The sequence below is a fragment of the Panthera leo genome, chromosome A3, assembly GCF_018350215.1.
Source record: "Panthera leo isolate Ple1 chromosome A3, P.leo_Ple1_pat1.1, whole genome shotgun sequence".
In the NCBI taxonomy this organism is placed as follows: Eukaryota; Metazoa; Chordata; class Mammalia; order Carnivora; family Felidae; genus Panthera; species Panthera leo.
The window spans coordinates 67,555,381-67,573,941 of NC_056681.1; the positions used below are offsets into that span (position 1 = coordinate 67,555,381).

At 39.3% G+C, this 18,561-nt stretch overlaps 1 protein-coding gene and 1 long non-coding RNA gene across 4 annotated transcripts in view; one reads left to right on the plus strand and one right to left on the minus strand.

Moving 5' to 3' along the window:
- The window catches only part of PPP1R21 (protein phosphatase 1 regulatory subunit 21), a 63,377-nt gene that overhangs the window by 10,970 nt on the left and 33,846 nt on the right, over window positions 1-18,561 (plus strand). For all 3 annotated transcript variants that reach the window (XR_006200665.1, XM_042932219.1, XM_042932220.1), the window contains exons 3-12: window positions 1,869-2,015; window positions 4,031-4,132; window positions 5,478-5,642; window positions 5,820-5,878; window positions 6,882-6,976; window positions 10,702-10,754; window positions 11,245-11,394; window positions 15,423-15,524; window positions 15,613-15,701; window positions 18,030-18,166. Coding sequence is in view for 2 of the 3 variants with exons in the window: in XM_042932219.1 (XP_042788153.1) it covers window positions 1,869-2,015; window positions 4,031-4,132; window positions 5,478-5,642; window positions 5,820-5,878; window positions 6,882-6,976; window positions 10,702-10,754; window positions 11,245-11,394; window positions 15,423-15,524; window positions 15,613-15,701; window positions 18,030-18,166 (1,099 nt within the window). In the remaining variant the exon portion in view is untranslated. The remainder of the gene's footprint in view (window positions 1-1,868; window positions 2,016-4,030; window positions 4,133-5,477; window positions 5,643-5,819; window positions 5,879-6,881; window positions 6,977-10,701; window positions 10,755-11,244; window positions 11,395-15,422; window positions 15,525-15,612; window positions 15,702-18,029; window positions 18,167-18,561) is intronic.
- Window positions 83-13,199, minus strand: LOC122216039. The gene is made up of 3 exons (XR_006200666.1): window positions 13,113-13,199; window positions 3,972-4,090; window positions 83-845 (listed from the first exon to the last, which is right to left on the minus strand). It is a non-coding gene; the product is annotated as an uncharacterized LOC122216039 (long non-coding RNA).

Here is an 18,561-nt window from a genome sequence, read left to right on the forward strand (position 1 = left end):
TCCAAGCAGGTGTGCCCATCAGTAAGAAGCCTGATGTGGGGCTCAGACTCATGAACCACGAGATCATGACCTGAGCTGAAGTAAGACACTTAAATGACTGAGCCACCCAGGCTGCCTCTCTCTTAATGATGTTTAAAACTGGGGAAGATATTTCCTGGAGTGTCTTAGTAGCCCACTCTGGCATATGACCGCATCCCGTTGCTGGTTGTTTGGTTAACTCTACGATGGTGGCAGTGGTGGCGACATTGGTGATGGTGACTGTTGAACTCTTCACTGTGTAACAGGCATCGTGCCAAGCACATTACATCTGCTCTGTCAGTTAGTCTTCACACAACTCTGTGAAGGCAGATAACATTATCATCATCTCCCATTGCAGAAACTAGGGTGTACAGAGAGGTTGAAATAGCTGTCTTTTGAAATTGATGATTGGTTAATGGAGTTGAAGCATTAGTCAGAGGTGATTAATTGTAAGGATGTAAAGAAATAACTGTTTTACTATTCATTATAGTGGTCATTATAGTTATAGTAAGAATGGCAATTTGCTTGTTTGCTCAATGGGAATATTAGGATGTCTTCTGTTACAGCAGGCTTTTGATAATATTGGGTTTGCCTCTTCAGTGAGTTGTTAGATACTGTCAGCATTCCTTGATTTGGATTTCTTTAATTTGAAATATAATTTGGATATGGGCAGGTCTATGTTTACCATTAAACTGCAAGCAAAAATTAAGGGCTTACTGAGTAAGGGGCGCTTGGCTGGATCAGTTAGTAGAGCATACATACAGTTAGGAGTTCCATATCGTGATCATAGGGTCATGAGTTTGAGCCCCACGTGGAGCATAGTTTACCTAAAAAAATAATTAAGGGCTTACTAACAATCGATAGAAAAGAAAAATTGTTTCTCTACTTAATGGAAACATTATTCTATCGCTCTGGCTGCTCTCAACATGCAAATAATGTCAGTAGGTTGCAGATACCAGACTTTGGTTTCTAGGTTGCTGTTGCAGTATACTTATATTAGTTTATCATTGAGCTTGACCTCATCTTAGCATTGCAGTGGTTTTTCAGTGAAAGTAATAAACCTACACATCTTGAAATATGCAGTAGTATTTGGTCATCTGTGTTCGATAACCAGTGAACACAAAGTTGTCAGAATGTCATAAGTAAAGTTACTGAGAATAATATTTTTTTAAAAATAGAGTGAAGCTAAGTATTTCCCTAGCTTTCCATTTTCTTACCCCATTATAGTATAAACAGTTCAGAATGGGCAGCGAAATATATGTTGTTTAAAATATAGATTTTGTTTCTATTTTCACTTAAAACTTTAAAGTAATTGATGTAGGGCAAACGGCATCTAAAAATATTCTCATGTTAGGATAATACTGATTTTTGACCTGAGAAATCAGTGTCTTGGAAAGACTTCATTTTGGCTGACTTAAATTCAGGGCGGATTTATGGGGAAAAAAATGAATGCAAATAAATTTGCTTCCCATTCTTACTGAAGGGCGTCATCAGTGAGTATGAAGTTCTCTCTCACATTTCAAGTTTATAAAATTGTAGCCTCAGGCTTTGTGCCTCCTCACTGCCAGACACATACGCAACAACATTATGGAACAACATACAGTTGTAGGTATTTTACTTTAAGTTGATGACTGTCTGTTACTTCAATATATATGCTTTATTTTTATTTTTATTTTTAAATTTACTCGGTTTGGCCAAATAGCTGAAAACATGGAACTGGCATGATAAACATACAATGTGAATTCCCTACAGCAAGAGGTTTTAATATTTTAGTGAAACAAAAATAATTTCATTATCTCTAAACCTTAAGGTGAAATTGTAAGGAATGGTCTGTTTTCATTTGGATGTAGGAACAACTGAAAATGAAGGATCAGTCATTGAGAAAACTGCAGCAAGAAATGGACAGTTTGACATTTCGAAATCTGCAGCTTGCCAAGAGGGTAGAACTACTTCAAGATGAATTGGCTGTAAGTGAACCCCGAGGCAAGAAAAACAAGGTAGGTCAAATACAAGCAAGTTAGTGAGACCTTGTCTGCGAGGTACAGACATCTACAGGCCATCTGGGTTTTAACAGAACACCTCATCTCCACATTCCCTAATTTTCCATTATTATGGCTGGATGTCGGGTCAAGGAAGCAGACATTTGCTATTTGTATATATATTTATGTATATACTGGTCAAATTTACTGCTTTCAGTTACACTAAGTCGCTATTAACTCAAGGTAGGGCAAATCAAATGTGAGACTGTTAAAGTGTAACAGCTCATGTGAAAGTAGCAGTCGAAATACTCATTCCTTATGCTTGAAAGTTTGCTGCAGATATTTCTTAGTATTTATTCTTAGGAGGCCAATTTAGGATTCTTGTGTGGCCATGTAAAAGTAAACTTTTTCCATTATGGTTTGTATAGTGAGACAAGATCCTCATTGCCATGAGATGGGTGGTCTGGTACTTTGGAGCACTCTGCGACTAAGAAGTTGCATTTTTTTTGAAGGGTTGGGGCTAGTGATTGAATCTTTAAGTCTTGTGTGTATGTAGAGTGGCACCTGGCAAACGTATGGCTTGAGGCAGTAAGAGTAGAAGGATGGGAGGGAAGAAGAAGGCACATAGCAACTCTGAAGCAGTGTGGTGTGGAGGGAAGGGCACAGGCTTTGGAGTTAAGCCCATGCTTGAATTCTTCATCTGTCATTTTAGTCTTGCAACCTCAGTTTTCTTATCAGCAAAATGGGGATGATACTCTCAGGTTTGTTGAGTAGTAAATGGGATTCTGTAAAGGTGGCTGGAACTGTTTTTGCCATATGATAGGCAATCAACAGAATTATACGTTAGTACCTTTCCATACACATTTCCTCTACATGAAAGAATTCTCTAGAGTGGTAATTTTCAAATAAATGGAGAACAGAGAGAGTGAAAGCAGGTATCTGTTAGAATCACTTGGGAAATTTTGTCAAAATACGCATGCTCTGGAGATTCCCTGGGGAAGGAACAACCATATGTTGGTTGTTCAAACAGCCTCCCCAGGTTGGCGAGATCCCCTCCCATGGATGTTTTCTCAGAGGTTTGGGTGTAACAATTCTGAATTAATGTTAATTAAAGCTTTCCAACTTGGGAAGCATTGTGACCCAGAATATGTCATTCGGCAGTCTTGCTTTGTGCAGCTCTTGTGTCCCAACATAATGGATATTTAATGTTTTATTTTTAATAAAGCTACTCCATTTTCAAAGGGCTTTCCAGTCATTGGCTCACATTGGATCAGTAAGTAACTTCATTTTAAGTGAGGAGTGAGGGCACAAGAAAGGCAGAGAAGGGTGGTGACTGATGTCTGAACACAGTTTCATTGTTAGGCTATCCCTGGAATAGTCTCAGCTCTTGTATTCCATGAAAACAAATGTTCATTATTGGCTTTCTTAAATAGTGCTATTCTTCTATGTAGAAAAAGTTAATATTAGTAAAAAAGGGAAAGGAAGGTGTTTTTGAGCTTTTTCCCTCCGTTTATTTATAATAACTTTATTTTATATGGTTGTATATTTTTTTAAAAATTAGATATTTATGTGAAATTTTGTGTGAATTTGTCCTTGTGAATGCTGATTTATTACAATTTCTTAAAGGAGTTTAACAACTCAGACTCATGGAATTGTTAAAACTGTCATTTCCCAAACCAAAAGATCAACTCGAAATGATGTTTTGTAGCATGTTTTTATTGCTAGCTTTCTGGGCCTGCTATGTCTCCCAATAGAACCACTCCCGGACTGATCTGCAAAGAATAGTGAACCTTATCTGTTCTTTATTCCCTTTATCTCCTTTTTAAGCTCTTCTGCTTGTTTCAATATTTGCAGTTCCTACTTGTGTCAAATAGGAAAAGTTAAGTGATGGATTGTATACCTTTTGCAGGATTGTTTGAGAATGGTGCACACATAGAAGAGACAGGCTACTAAGGTGATAGAGAATCTGTGTACCTTAGGATGTTTCCCTAAAGGATGAAAGTTATGTGGACATAATTTATTCTTTCCATCAGAAAAGTGGAGAATCTTCTTCTCAGTTGAGTCAAGAGCAGAAGAGCGTCTTTGATGAAGATCTACAAAAGAAGATAGAAGAGAATGAACGGTTACATATACAAGTGAGAAAATCTTTCTGTTTTTCCAATGACTTAAAGATGGGTCGTATGATGGGGCGCCTGGTTGGCTCAGTCGGTTGAGCATCTGACTTTGGCTCAGGTCATGATCTCATGGCCTGTGGGTTCGAGCCCCACGTCTGGTTCTGCGCTGACAGCTCGGAGCCTGGGGCCTGCCTCGGATTCTGCATCTCCCTCTCTCTCTGCCCCTCCCTTACTCGCACCCTGTCTCTCTCTCTCTCTCTCTCTCTCTCTCTCTCTCTCTCTCTCAAAATAAACATAATTAAAAAGATGGCTCATATGATCTGGAATGTGGAAAAACCAATGCAGGACAGCACAGAGTGTTTTGTGTATGTATTTTAATGTCTCCTGTGGTTGTTATGTATATATGTCACTGTCATTCATTCGCTTCTTAAATCTCTTTCATATCTTAATCTGATGTGTGCTTTGAAGTACGCATTTATTTAAAGGACAGCAGAATAACTTTTAACAGTACAGTACTAAGCACTGTTCATTTTAGCTAGAAAATGATGAGATGGATCATTTAGATGAGGGCTTATCAAAAAGAAGTGTTTGTGTTTTAAGTTACTACCATTTAGTTGGTTTGTATCTGTTCACCTGTTGGTCTGTAAGGTCTGTTAGGGTACACACCATGTCATTTTTTTATGCCTTTCCCCAGGACAGGGTCTCTCTCTGTCATGGCAGGCACTCATATATTTATGGAATGTTGAATAATCAGTGTTTGCCTCCCAACATACAGCATATTTTAAGAGTCATACTGTAATATATCCAGCTGTGCCTCCTGAATTTTTTGTGAAATGGTGAGCGTAGTGAAATGGTGGAAAATAAATATGTGTATATTGCACTCTTTTTGCGAATGTTAACAAAATGAGCTTTTGATCTTATTAAGGAAAGGAGTTTTACCTGTTTTAGGAATAGCAACTATTTGAATTTGGATTTTTTAATTGTGGAAGTTAGCGTAGCAGAAAAGTTATACCCTGGTCAGTTGAATTCTCTCTGTGTGCCAGAAGTTGTTTGAAAGAAATCCGTGAGATTGAGAGGGAGGAGGTATAGGCTTTGGCATGGATCTCCTGTGTTCACATCTTGTTTCTACATTTGACAAGTTATGTAGACCCTTGAAGCCTTGGTTTCCGCAAGTGTAAAGGAGAGATAACAGCACTACCTCTGACCTACTGTGAGGATCTTGTGAGATCATGCCTGTGCGGGTTTTGCATAGTGAGCATATGCAACGGGTGGAAATTGCTCAATGAATAGTCACTGCTGTTATTTTCCTCTTCATTTGTACATATTAGGATATCGTGAAAAGATAAAAATGATCTTTTCTGTTCAGTTTTTTGAAGCTGATGAGCAGCACAAGCATGTGGAAGCAGAGCTGAGGAGTCGACTGGCCACCCTGGAGATGGAGGCGGCCCAGCACCAAGCTGTGGTTGATGGCCTGACGCGGAAGTACATGGAAACGATCGAGAAACTGCAGAATGACAAGGCCAAACTAGAAGTAAGCCCCACTGTTGGTGAGAGCACATTAAGAGATAGTCAAGACTCTTGTAAATCTGTGCACTTGACGGAACGCAGAGTTAGTCATTCAAGGGGAGGCGCTTGCCTGCAGTGTCCCCTAAGTGTTCTCTCATCTATAGCCTGAGCCATCTGCTTTTCTTTTTCTTCTAAAATTCAGGTAAAATCTCAGACTCTAGAAAAGGAGGCCAAGGAATGTCGGCTTCGAACAGAAGAATGGTATGTGGAAACGTGAATTCCAAGGGGCCCTGAAGTAAGAATCAGAAGACCTGAGTTTTGGTTTAGCAACTCTTCTCTCTCAGTTTTCTCACATTTGAAGTGAGCTGGGAATAGGCCATCTCCGGGGTCCTCCTCAGTTCTGTTCTCTCCGGGGCCTTATGCACTCTCGGTGGAGTGGCTTGTGCGTTAGTCCTCAGCCTGTGCAAATGTTTGCTGCCGTGGCCGATCGCGTTCTGGGGCTCCTGTACTGAGGACTGGGTGCTTTCTGTTTCAGACTGCGCTGAAGAGAGAGCCTTCTGATAACCCCAGGGAGGAAAACTGACTCCTTATCACTATGCCAACCTTTTAATGGTACATTTTGAATAAAAGAGAGGTTATATGATCTAATTTGGAGATACCTAAATCTTAAAATTTGATGAAGTGATGGGTGGTAAAAGCATACTCCAGTATTTATTTGATGAATGACATAATATTTTAGGTTTTTACAGAATCAGTCAACGTGTATTTCTTCAATTTAGTTGCATTGGTGGAATTATATGCATGGTTTAGATGTATACCTATACTCATAATTGAATCAAAACCAGAGAAATTATCAGATTTTGAGCCCAAGGGGAAGACGAATCTGATAGAATACTTAAAAAAGAACTTTACTGTAATACTTGAACAAACATTTGTGTGCCATAAAGAGAAAATTTGTGATTTTGAAATGGCTCTAAGATTACTTTGCACTTGGGGAAATAAACTGATAAGATTGTATTAGATACTGGGACTGTGATAAATTCTGACAGTCTTCAACGTCATTCAACAGAAGTCTCAAGGGCTTCAGAATTGAGGCTTAGTGTTTTTCTTATCTTCATCTTTTAATAACTGTCTACCACCAAGCATTTCCCAGTGTCAGGCACAATTCTCTGAAAGCCTGATACCAGCTGTTGTGGTAACAAGGAAGTGAGGATCCACTGTCTGACTGGCAATAATGTGGTTTTGTATTTTTTTTTTCTTTCAGTCAATTACAGTTAAAGAACCTTCATGAAGATTTGTCAGGTAGATTAGAGGAGTCCTTATCAATCATCAGTGAAAAAGTACCTTTTAATGATACAAGTAGGTATTAATGTACAGTTTTTCTTTATGTGCAATTTTGAACCTGTCTATGGTAATGAACTAATTAAAATCATTTTTAATCTATGTGGCAAAAAACTTCATTGGCTCAACACAAGATTGCTTTCTTTTTGTTTTTTTTGATCAGCTTTGGCCCTCATGTTTCATAGGGAGACTGACTCCAAAGTTGGCCTTCTTGGAAAAACCTCAAATCCACATTTTTTAATTGCACATATTTAGCATATCCCAAGGTAAAAACCATCCTGCACATAAAATACCTGAAAATTTGTATAAGAAAAGTTGCTCATGGTGGGGGAAGTGGGGGAAGGGCAGTGGGCGATGGATCTTCTCAGCCTCGTATCTCCTGCTCAGTGATACAGAGCTGAGTTGAGTAAGTCCTGCTTCCTCTTCATCCTGAGAATGGTCTGGTAATTTACATAGCCATATCAAGAAAAATAACTTTTTTAAAAAAAGAAAATCAACTTACATGTATAATAGGTACCAATTTTGTAACATTTAGATAATTAAATCAGAACCTTGAAAACGAAGAATATATTTTATTTAATTGCTTGGAATTTTGAAGCCTATATTCAATTAAGTACAGATTTCCCTTCTTACAATTACATGATTGAAATTTTTTACTTCCCCTAAATTTTTCTTCTGGAAGAACTAAGAAAAGAGGAAACAAAAGACACCAAAAAACCCCAGCAGTTTGATCTAACACTAAAATCAGCATATGTCATTATTATGTCAGAAACCTAAGGTCCTCTGAAAACAACACCTGTTTCTAGTTTCTACATTAATGTGAATAGTGCTAGCATACTTTGATCCCCTAGACTTGAAATCTTGGTATTTCATTTTCCCTTTAATCCTTGTATCAATTTGTCATCAGGTTCTAATAATTTCCTTCCGGATCTCTTTTTTAAAATTTTTCCCTTTCCAATACTAGTTGTCACCCTACCTACTTTAGATCCTTACCATGTCACTGTGGGTTACTTCTTTGAGTTCTGAAATATTTAGAGATCGTTTGCTGAGTGCCTATGTGGGTAGGGAGCACAAGGGATACAAAAATCTCTAAGAAATCTCAGGGTACCCTGAAGGAACTTGTAGTTCAGAAGGGGAGAGAATAATGTATAGAAATGTCTAGAAATGTATAAAAAAGACTCTTGGGGTTTCAGAGGAAGGACAGATTACTGCTAGAGGGTTGTTTGGGGAAGTCTTTTGGAGGAAGTGTGCTTTGAACTGGGCCTGAGTAGGTTTTTTTGGGCTGAGATGCAGGAGAACCAGCCAGGGGATTGAGTGGAGTGTAGTATGTGGGACAAAAGGTGCCATCACAGTCTGATGAGCAGTAATTAGTTAAGTGTGACTGGGAGGTGGGGGCAGTGACGGGTGAGTTCTGAAAGGCTGAGAGGGGCCGGACCCAAGGAGTTGGGACGTAATTCACGAGACAGTGGAGGTGTTTAAGCTTTTGAATGTCACGATGAGATCTGTGGTCTCACAGAGTTGGTCTGCCAAGGGTGTAGACTGCCCTGGAATGGGCAAGGGGCCAAGACTACCGTGATGCTAGTCTTGGTGTCCTGTTATGGAGGCTGGGGCCTGAGTTGTCAGGGCGATAGATGCAGGCAGGCAGAGGAGTGTGAAGAAGCAGTGTGGGGGAAAGATGTGGCACTGTTGACAGAAATCAAAGAGGCAGGTGAGAGGCAGGTTTATGGAGGAGAGGGGTGGCGAGCTTAACTTTGTTGTTTAATATTCTGGCGGATCAGCGTACGTCTAGCTGTCTATTGGTGTATGCATTTCTAATAAAAGCCCAGACCTTGGAGAGAGACTGAAGTTGACCCTGGGGGGATGAATGGGCTTTGAGAATGTTGGGAATGAGGGGTATAAAGTGCAGAGAGGCCCGTGTAGTACCCTTGAAGAGCTGTGATCAGGAAGGAGAGAGGCTGGAGTGGAGATGATGGCGAACTGGGGAAATGGGGTGCCATGGGAGGTGGGGAAGGGAGTGTTCAGCCTGGTGGTGCTGGGCAGCAGTTCTAAGTTGTAGCATTCCTGCAGGGAGCTCAGAGAGGGTGATGGACAGTAAAGGTAGGGAGCTCAGAGAGGGTGATGGACAGTAAAGGCAGGGAGCTCAGAGAGGGTGATGGACAGTAAAGGCAGGGAGCTCAGAGAGGGTGATGGACAGTAAAGGCAGCTGCTTTGGTGACTTGGGAGAAGAATGTTTTTACACAGGATAGAGGTGGATACCAGATGGCCGGCAGAGGGTTAGAGGTGCATGGGTGCTGAGGAAATAGGGAGACATGAGGAAGACATGCTGTTCTTTGAGCAGGGGGAATGAAGGAGATGGAAAAGGTTGGGAGTAAAAGAGAAGGCGTTGTATGCAGGGGATGCGTAAGGGCAGAGGACTCAGTATGATAGAGGTAAAGGGGAACAAGTTACTATGGGGATAGAGTTTAAAAAGCTGCAACAAATGCTTTTTTTGAAGGTAATTTTGAAGAAGTAGGGAGGAGAGGGGGTGGTTGATGGACTAGGCCGTGAGGAGTCAGAAGGAGCTATTGCTGGGGACCCAGGGGGAGGGTTGGCTGAGGACAGGATATGTGATGCCATGGACTCTGAGGTGGAGGGTAGGGAACATAGGAACCCTTTGGTCTTCGGCCCTGGTCTTCCTGGTGTTGTAGGGGGAGGCTACCCCATCCGTGGGGCAGAGGATGAGACAGGGAATGGTGTTTGAGGCTTAAAATGGAAAAGGCTTGGAACAGGTGCCTTGGGAAGGGACACAGCAATGAAGTCATGGATTGCAGAGTATCACTGAGGCCCCCTTAAGTTTGGTAAATTAGGTTGTCATGGACCCTGATCTCCTTTCATGTTAGCAAGAGCAGTGTTGGAAATGATGGGCCAGGCTGGGAGGGAAAACAGGCAAGGCCCCCAAGAGAACTGATAGGAAAATAGTCCAGTTGTGGATGGGAGACCAAGCCCTTGGTGGAAATGGGGCTGTAAGAGAGAACTGGATGAGAGCGGCATAGGGACTTTCTGAGTTGGATTTGGACACCAGATCTTTCTGATTAAGGACCAGGCAGAGGAGGGAGGGTTTGAGTGGCTGTAGAGATTCATAGGGATGGAGGCGGGGATTGAAGTGTGAAGCCAGGTGAAGCTAACAGGTTGATAACAGAGTCTGGGATAGAGACAACGACTGTGAGAAAGATGAGGAGACCAACCCAGAGAAGTTAGCATTGAGTTGTTGGGATCAGCAGTAGCAGACCGTGGTAGACTGTCAAATATTGTACTGTCATGAAAACAGTGATATTTTTGGATGATTGGTGTGGCAGCTGTGTGCAGGGTTATTTTAGAAAGGAGCATGACTGAAGATAGCAAGAACATCATGGGCCTAAGTAATCTTGATAGGCCTCATTTTTTGGAAATATTTCTTAGAAACAGAAACTCAGGGTTTATCTTACAGTTAAAAAAATTTGGGGGTGCTTGGCTGGATAGAGCATATGTCTTTTGATCTCAGGGTCATGAGTTCACACCCCACGTTAGGCATACTTAAAAAAGATCAAAAGTTTTACTTTATCTAAGAAACAACTGATTCCATATAAACTCCATTATTCTCTTACACTATGATCATTTACAATTCTTACGTAAAGCTGATTCTGCTGCAGAGCATTTATTTTTCAGTTATGCAGCTTCTCTGTAAATGTAAAATGAATTAACCTGCATCCATTTTTGTTTTGTAGAATATAGTCAGTATAACGCTCTGAACGTTCCACTCCACAATAGGAGACATCAGGTAATGATGATGTTTTTATTTTCAGCGATGTGTATGTCAGACTTTTCAGAAACAAGAATTTATCGGTTTGGGCCTCTGTTTAGTGCACTAAAAACCATGTGTTTAACTTTTGCTTCACTTTGTCATACATTTCTAAAAAATTGCATAATCTGTTCATTGAATTCATAAATAATACAGATTTTTGTTCTCTCTCATCTGATAACTTTAGAATGGAATTATGGGATGCAATAATTTTGTGAGTCCTACTTTTCTTCTAGGTTGGTGGACTTGTGCTTATATGGTCTAGGTTAAGTGGAAGAGGTCTATTTTCTAAAACTGGTGGCATTCTAATTTACTTAGGAGGGAATATTAAAATCCAAGTGGGAGCAAATAAATTTAAATTAAGGAATAATTATACTAGAATTTAAGTGTTTTCTCTAAAAGGGGACTTACTAAAGTTGTTTGAGAATAGTAATTGGAGAGTTGACTTTATATACTTTCCATTTAAAAGCTGAAGATGCGGGACATTGCTGGGCAGGCCCTGGCTTTTGTTCAAGATCTTGTGACGGCTCTACTGAACTTTCACACCTATACAGAACAGAGGATTCAGATTTTTCCTATTGATTCTGCCATTGACACTATATCTCCGTTGAATCAGAAGGTAAAGTTAATTCAGGATACCTTTCTTTGCCCTGAACAAGTAGGAGGACACGTTATCTTTTCAGACCACTACTGTGCATCAGCCAACTACCATGGATGACATGGAAGAAAACTGTAAGTCACGGTCTTTACCCTCAAGATAAAATATGGCAAACATGGAGATTCTTAAGAAATTAAATAGTAGGGGGAAGTGTGGGTGGTAAGATCAGTAAGTGAAGTGAGGTCATCAAGGAGGGAAGATTGCTGTTGGTGGTAGTGTCTGGGAAAGCTTCTTTGGCGGTTTGAATGGGCTTTGAAAAATGAGCGGGAATTGAATAGGAGGAGAGAAATAGGATGGGTTTTTTTTCCTCCAGAAGAGGATATAAGACATGAGCAAAGTCATGGAGTTAGAAGGCATAATGAAGTGTGTGTGGGGGGGTGGGGCGGAGGGAAGGGAGCAGTGAACAATCTGTTTTGGCAAGAGTGTCAAGTCTTTTAAGTGGAGGAATGGGAGGTCAGGTTGCACAGAAAAAAAACATGGCTCCAGACTCTAGAAGGCCCCTGGGCAGGCCAAGGCCCAGACTTTTTGCGTCGTATGTAGGATGGAGGACTTCAGTAGTTTTTTGACCGGGATGTGGCATAAGGAAAAGTGCATTTTATTGTTGGAAAAGTTAATTTGCTGGCATTTTTCTCTTTCCTTGTTTATACTCCCTGTGTAACTTTCTTCATTGGATATGTTTAAATTAAAGAAAAAAAATTTTTTTTAATGTTTATTTATTTTTGAGAGAGACTGAGACAGAGCGTGAGTGGGGCAGGGGCAGAGAGAGAGAGAGAGAGAGAGAGAGAGAGAGGGAGAGAGGGAGACACAGAATCCGAAGAAGGCTCCAGACTCTGAGTTGTCAGCACAGAGCCTGATGTGGGGCTCAAACCCACGAACAGCAAGATCATGACCCGAGCCGAAGTCGGACGCTTAACCGACTGAGCCGCCCAGGTGCCCCTGGATGTGTTTAAAAGCAAAAAAATATGTGTGGTATAGTTGACCCTTCTTGCTGGGGTATGGAGTGGGGGTGAGACTGCTTCTCTGCTTGATTTTTGGGGTATGTTCAGAGTGTGTGAAGTTTAAACAAGGAATAAGAAGAGGGCTAAGTGTTGTTCCCTTCAGTCCTTTTTTTGGGGCCTGGCAAATTTTGTTCCTTTCCTTCCTTTCATTTTTTCTCCCCAGCTGGTTCTTTTTTTTTTTTTTTTTTAATGCTTATTTATTTTGAGAAAGAGAGAGAAAATCCCAAGTAGTCTCCATGCTGTCAGCACAGAGCCTGCCGCAGGGCTCAAACTCACAAACCATCAGATCATGGCCTGAGCAAATTTAAGAATTAGATGCATAACCACTTAACGAACTGAGTTACCCAAGCCCTTCCACCCCTCCCTGATTCCCTGCCCATCTAGTTCTAATGAAAGGATTTACTATAGTTTGCAGGACCACCTTTTACTGAAAAGGAAAAATAAACAGTGAGTGTATTAGTTAGGTATTGCTGTGTAATAAATTACACTAAAACTTAGTCATTTAAAACTACAAACGTTTATTATCTCACACACTTTCTGTGGGTAAGGAATCAGGAGAAAATTAGCTTGGTGGGCTTTGGCTTATGATCTTTCATGAGGTCAGTCAAGAGTCAGCTGAGGCTGTATTCATCTAGAAACTTGCCTGGGGTGGGGGATTTGCTTCCCAGGTGGCTCACTCACCTGGCTGGTGAGTTAGTGCTGGTTGTTGGCGGGAAGCCTTGGTTTCTCAATGAGAACACCTCTCCACAGGGCTGCTTGAGTGTCCTTAGGACATAGCAGTTAACTTCCCCTAGAATGAGCGATCCAAGAGAGAGCAAAGTGGAAGCCACAATGCCTATTGTGACTTAGTGTGGGTACTGAATATCATCACTTCTACCATATCATTTTGGTCACACAGACCAACCCTGAAACAATGTGCTAGGTAGGGCACTACACAAAGCCAAGAATGGCCAAGGCCCGGATCAGTGGGGCTAGCTTGAAGGCTGGCTCCCACAGGGAGGAAATTGAGGGATTTTGCTGTAGATGTGTGCTCTTAAGTGCCCCATAATGTGGTATTCTGAAATGAATCTGCCCCTCTTCCTACTTGGCTGATTCTTCTTCCTAGCTTGTTTTTCTGTACCATGCAGTGTTTCCAGGGATTGAATAGTGTTTATGTCCATGGATCCTGTAAGTACCTATTAGTGTAGCAAAAGCCTAGATTCTGAAGCCAGACTACTGGGGTCCCAGCCCAGTTCTGCCACTTTCTGTTTTCTCTTGGGCAATTTATTTAACCTCTCTGTGCTTCATTTTCCTGATCTTTAAAACTGAGGATAGAGTACATACCTCATAGGTATATATGTTTGAGGATTAAGTGGATAATACGTGCAGAGTACTAAGAATAGTGCCTGGGACGTAGTATGCACTCACTAACGGTTAGTTCTTGTTATCATTATGTCTTACACATAGGAAGCCCTCAGGAGATGCTTGATTTTCATCAGTTTTGATCTGACGCCGTATATCTACTGAAGTTCATAAAGAATTAAACTTTGGGTCTTTGAAATATGCTCTTCAGTTTCACTGTGGGAAAAAGCTTTCAGATGACTTGGGTAGGGAAATAGTACTGCAGCATTTTAATGTGGTTATATTTTCTTTTACACTTCTATAATATCAAAAAATATATTTTACTCATTACCGGTTCTTTGTGCATTATTGGAATTTTATTTTAGCTTGTTGCCGTATTAAGCCCACACAGGGAGAGTCACATTTGTTAGTCTTAACTTCCTGAAGCACTTCATTAACTTTGAAGAATTCATGTATTTCTCAATATCTTACTTTTGGTGTTTTGGCCTGTGAAAGGTTCTATGTGGTTTCCCTAATAAGTCTGTATTATTGAAGGGGATTCAGAAACCACTTGTTAAAAGATGACCAGAGTGTTTAGACTTGTTCATAGAATCATAAAGTAGACATTTAGGTGTGTAAGCCTAATGTTCAACTTCACAGGTCTAAAGATTGAAGTCCAGAAAGACTGAGATGCCCAGAGCCATGTATCTATAGTTTGAGGTGTGGCCAGTTGAATCACATTTCTGCATAGTGAGATCTTACATTTCTATACTTAGAAATCAACATTTGAACCATTATACAATATTCATTATACAATAATTGAGATATTTTGTAGGTGAAAATTAACCTTTTTGCTTTTAAGTTGTCTAAATGCCTGTAGGATGTTTTTCTGAATTGATTCTTCATACTGAATTGTTCTTAAACACTAAACATCAGTGATGGTAATGAAAGTTTTTATATCCTCATGTTGGTGAGAATTGTATTTCTGGACTTTGTTAACTCTGAACATTGTCCACAGTACAAATAAAAATCTGTCCTTAATAGACTTGTTTTTTAAAAAAGGTACAGAGGCACCTAGGTGGCTCAGTTGGTTAAGCGTCTGACTTTGGCTCAGGTCATGATCTCACTGCTTGTGAGTTAGAGCCCCACATTGGGCTCTGTGCTGACAGCTCAGAGCCTGGAGCCTGCTTCGAATTCTGTGTCTCCCTCTCTCTCTCTGCACCTCCCTTGTACGTGCTCTCTCTCTCTCTCAAAATAAGTAAACATTAAAATTTTTTTTAAAGAATGAGATACATAACCTAAAAACCTTTCATACAGTTTTGATTTTCTTTTCTTTTTTTTAACGGAGACCCCTGTAGAGAAGCAGGTGTTTGGGGAAGGCCTGTTGGTGCTGGTTGTGATGCAGTGTCCCCTCCCCATTTCCACCCATGCCTGGTTGTTAATTATGTCCCCCAAGCCCCCTTTCAAGTTCCTCCTTTTGGAATGAGATGGGGACTTGGGGATTGTATTTGGAACTATTAGAGGGGAGTATATCTGTTTTGTAAAAGCCAAATTTCCCAGAAAAATTTCCCAAAAAAGTTTATTGCAACTCAGTTGAGTCCATTTACAAATCTGTTGGTATTTGTTATTTTCCAGTGATGTAACTCCCAATTCTTTCCCTTCTGTATTTAGTTCTCACAGTACCTTCATGAAAATGCGTCCTACGTCCGCCCTCTTGAGGAAGGAATGCTTCATTTATTTGAAAGTATTACTGAGGATACTGTGACTGTCCTGGTAATTTTCTTCTGTGTTTCACTTCTGGAAGTGGAGGCTCTCTTTGTCAAATAACACTATTAACCATGAAATTATTTTTCTCTTCCAGGAGACTACTGTGAAATTGAAAACTTTTTCAGAGCACTTAACCTCTTACATATGTTTTCTTAGGAAGATTCTTCCTTATCAGTTAAAAAGGTACTTAATCCTTGAGGGCAAGGAATTTGGGGAATTGTGGGGTGTCACCTGACCTGTGCTGGAATTAATAAAATAGAGACAGGTATCTCTTGTGATCTGCCTGATCTTTCTGCACCATAGCCAATTTGGACTTTTATGAAAAAGGAAAATATGGCTTGAGCAGCATAAACTTATATTTAAGAAAATTTGATTGTTGTGCATCTGTTAGGGTTTTTTGAGTAGTTCTGTACTGTGGTTACTGCTATAACCACATAACAGTATGAATCCATGTTTTCAGTGATTGTGAATCACACATTTATTGAAATAATTTCAGTTTTATCTTTTTGCTGTAAACAAAACCCCCATTTAGATGGGGGTTATAATAGTTAGCTTCTACGATTGGATCTGTAATCATTAGGTTTCTTCAAAGTGGTATTTTCTTGTTTTTATTATTGGTGATGTTTATAAGTTACAAACTAAAAACTTTGTGTATGTGCTCCACCCCTCGTAGAAGATGTCATTTTGTAACCTTAAGTATTCTTTGTTAAGTATTTCTGGAAGGGAAAGCGAAAATAATCTCCGTAACTGGAAATTTGATATTGCTTGTACATTTTGATATTTTTGGTCTAAAACTACCAAGACCTCCATCTAAATCTTTTCATCCTAAGATTTAGCCTTAAAAAAAAAGAATACAACTGGAACACAAAAGAAACAAGAACATAGATGTGTTATAATATATTGTAGAATAAACTTTAGAAAATATGTAGATAACTCATATGTAAGTAACTCACTTAGAGATTTTGAAAATATACAAATAATTATGGTTCATAAATCCTTATAAAACTAAAGTAGTAGGTTTTACCTTTTTAAAAATGTATACTTTCATTATTTGGAACATTTAATATGTGTTAAAAGCCATTTTATTTCCTAATTAAATGTTATTTAATTCTTAATTAAAAGTTATTTCAGTAACCAAATTTTATGATTTGTTGATATGATAGAATTTTAGGAATCAAGGAGTTAGGACTTGAATAATTATGAATTACAGTTTCATTCAGATTCTTACATCTTATGGTTCAGTGTAGTTAAAGTTTTTTGAAAATTGATTCTAGAAGTTTAACACTAAATTGAATATACCTTATTGATCTGGCTTATGTTTAAGAGGAATCTGAGAACCACTGCAAAAGTGGTATTTACTACTTGAAACACTTAGGCATTTTTATTTTACCTTAATTAATTTTTTCACTATTGAGTTTTTAGAAACATTGGATAAGACCTTTCTTGACCTTAGATTCCTATTTTTGGAATGTTGTTCCCTACCCCATCATATATTTATGTTTTTAGGCAACTTTTCATCATTGGTTTCAAAACCACTTTAATTGACAAAATGGCATGTTTTTTAGTTGTAAACGGGCTTAGTATTAAATGAAGCTGTCTGCTATAAAGTAGAAAAAGAGACATGGCAAGGTCTAGGAGGGAGATATGATTATTTTTCCTGTGATAATAACTCTTCTAGCTTTATATAAAAAGCATTTTGCTTGATTACCTGCACATTTTATTTTTAAAATTTTTTTAATGTTTATTTATTTTTGAGAGACAGAGACAGAGCACGAACAGGGGAGGGATTACCTGCACATTTTTAATAAATACTGTTAAGAATCCACCTGTTTTTTTAACCTTACAAATACATATACTATAAAGGTTTCTTAATGATTGACTCTGTCTGCTGGTTCCTGTTCAGTTCTCTTTAGGAAGTCAGTCTATGAGATATTTTTCTCCTCAAAATATTTTTGTATTCTTTTTCTTCTCTTTTCTTTTCTTTCTTTTCTTCTCTTTTCTTTTTCCTTCCTTTCCCTTCCTTTTCCTTTTCCTTTTCCTTTTCCTTTTCCTTTTCCTTTTCCTTTTCCTTTTCCTTTTCCTTTTCCTTTTCCTTTTCCTTTTCCTTTCAGCTCTGTGCCCGGTGTGGGGCTTGAACTCATGACCCCAAGATCAAGAATCGCATGCTCTATCACCTGAGCCAGCCAGGCACCCCTCCTCAAAATATTTTTTTCCTCAAAATATTTTTAAGAGAAATAATTTTGTGCTGTTCTCAGAATGGAAAGACAATGGACACCTGCCTTTCTTTTTTTTTTTATTTCCCATTTAGTCCTCTGTTACTCCTTTGACATTTGCAGCCAACAGGTACGTGTATTATGGTTTAAAAAATGGAAACTTACAAATGAGATAATTTTTTTTTCTTTTTTGTAAAGTTTTCTCTTTGGATCTAGTTGTTTGAGAATTGAGAGGATTTATTGTAGCTATTTGAAAATCGTTAGGATGCTCACTTTTGAAAAATCTGCTCATTCCTAGTTTAGAAGAAGAATGTGAATCTTCTCTTTGCACATCTGCGTTGAGAGCCAGGAATCTAGAGCTGTCTCAGGACATGAGAAAAATGACAGCTGTGTTTGAGAAGCTGCAGACTTACATCGGTCTTCTCGCTTTGCCAAGTATGTTTGTTTGTTGCTCATGGTTCAACCTGAAGAACTGAGAGTACAAGAAGCTGGAGAAGGAGATGTTTAGTTTGTTTGAGCAGGAAGAATGCAGGATCTAGAGTCAGAAAAACTTGAACTCAAGTCCCCCAGCCCCTTACACGTTTATGGTCTTGGGCAACTTGCTTTATCTCTCTGTACCTGTCTTCCCATTTAAAAATGGAGGTAAAATGATTTTTAAGTTAAATTAAGAATGTACAGAATCAGGCATTGAAGACATGCATTAAATATTAATTTCCTTTCTCACCATCTTCTTTTTAAAAAAAAAATTTTTTTTTTTTAATGTTTGTTTATTTTTGAGAGACTGAGAGAGAGCACGGGCAGGGGAGGGACAGAGAGAGAGGGAGACACAG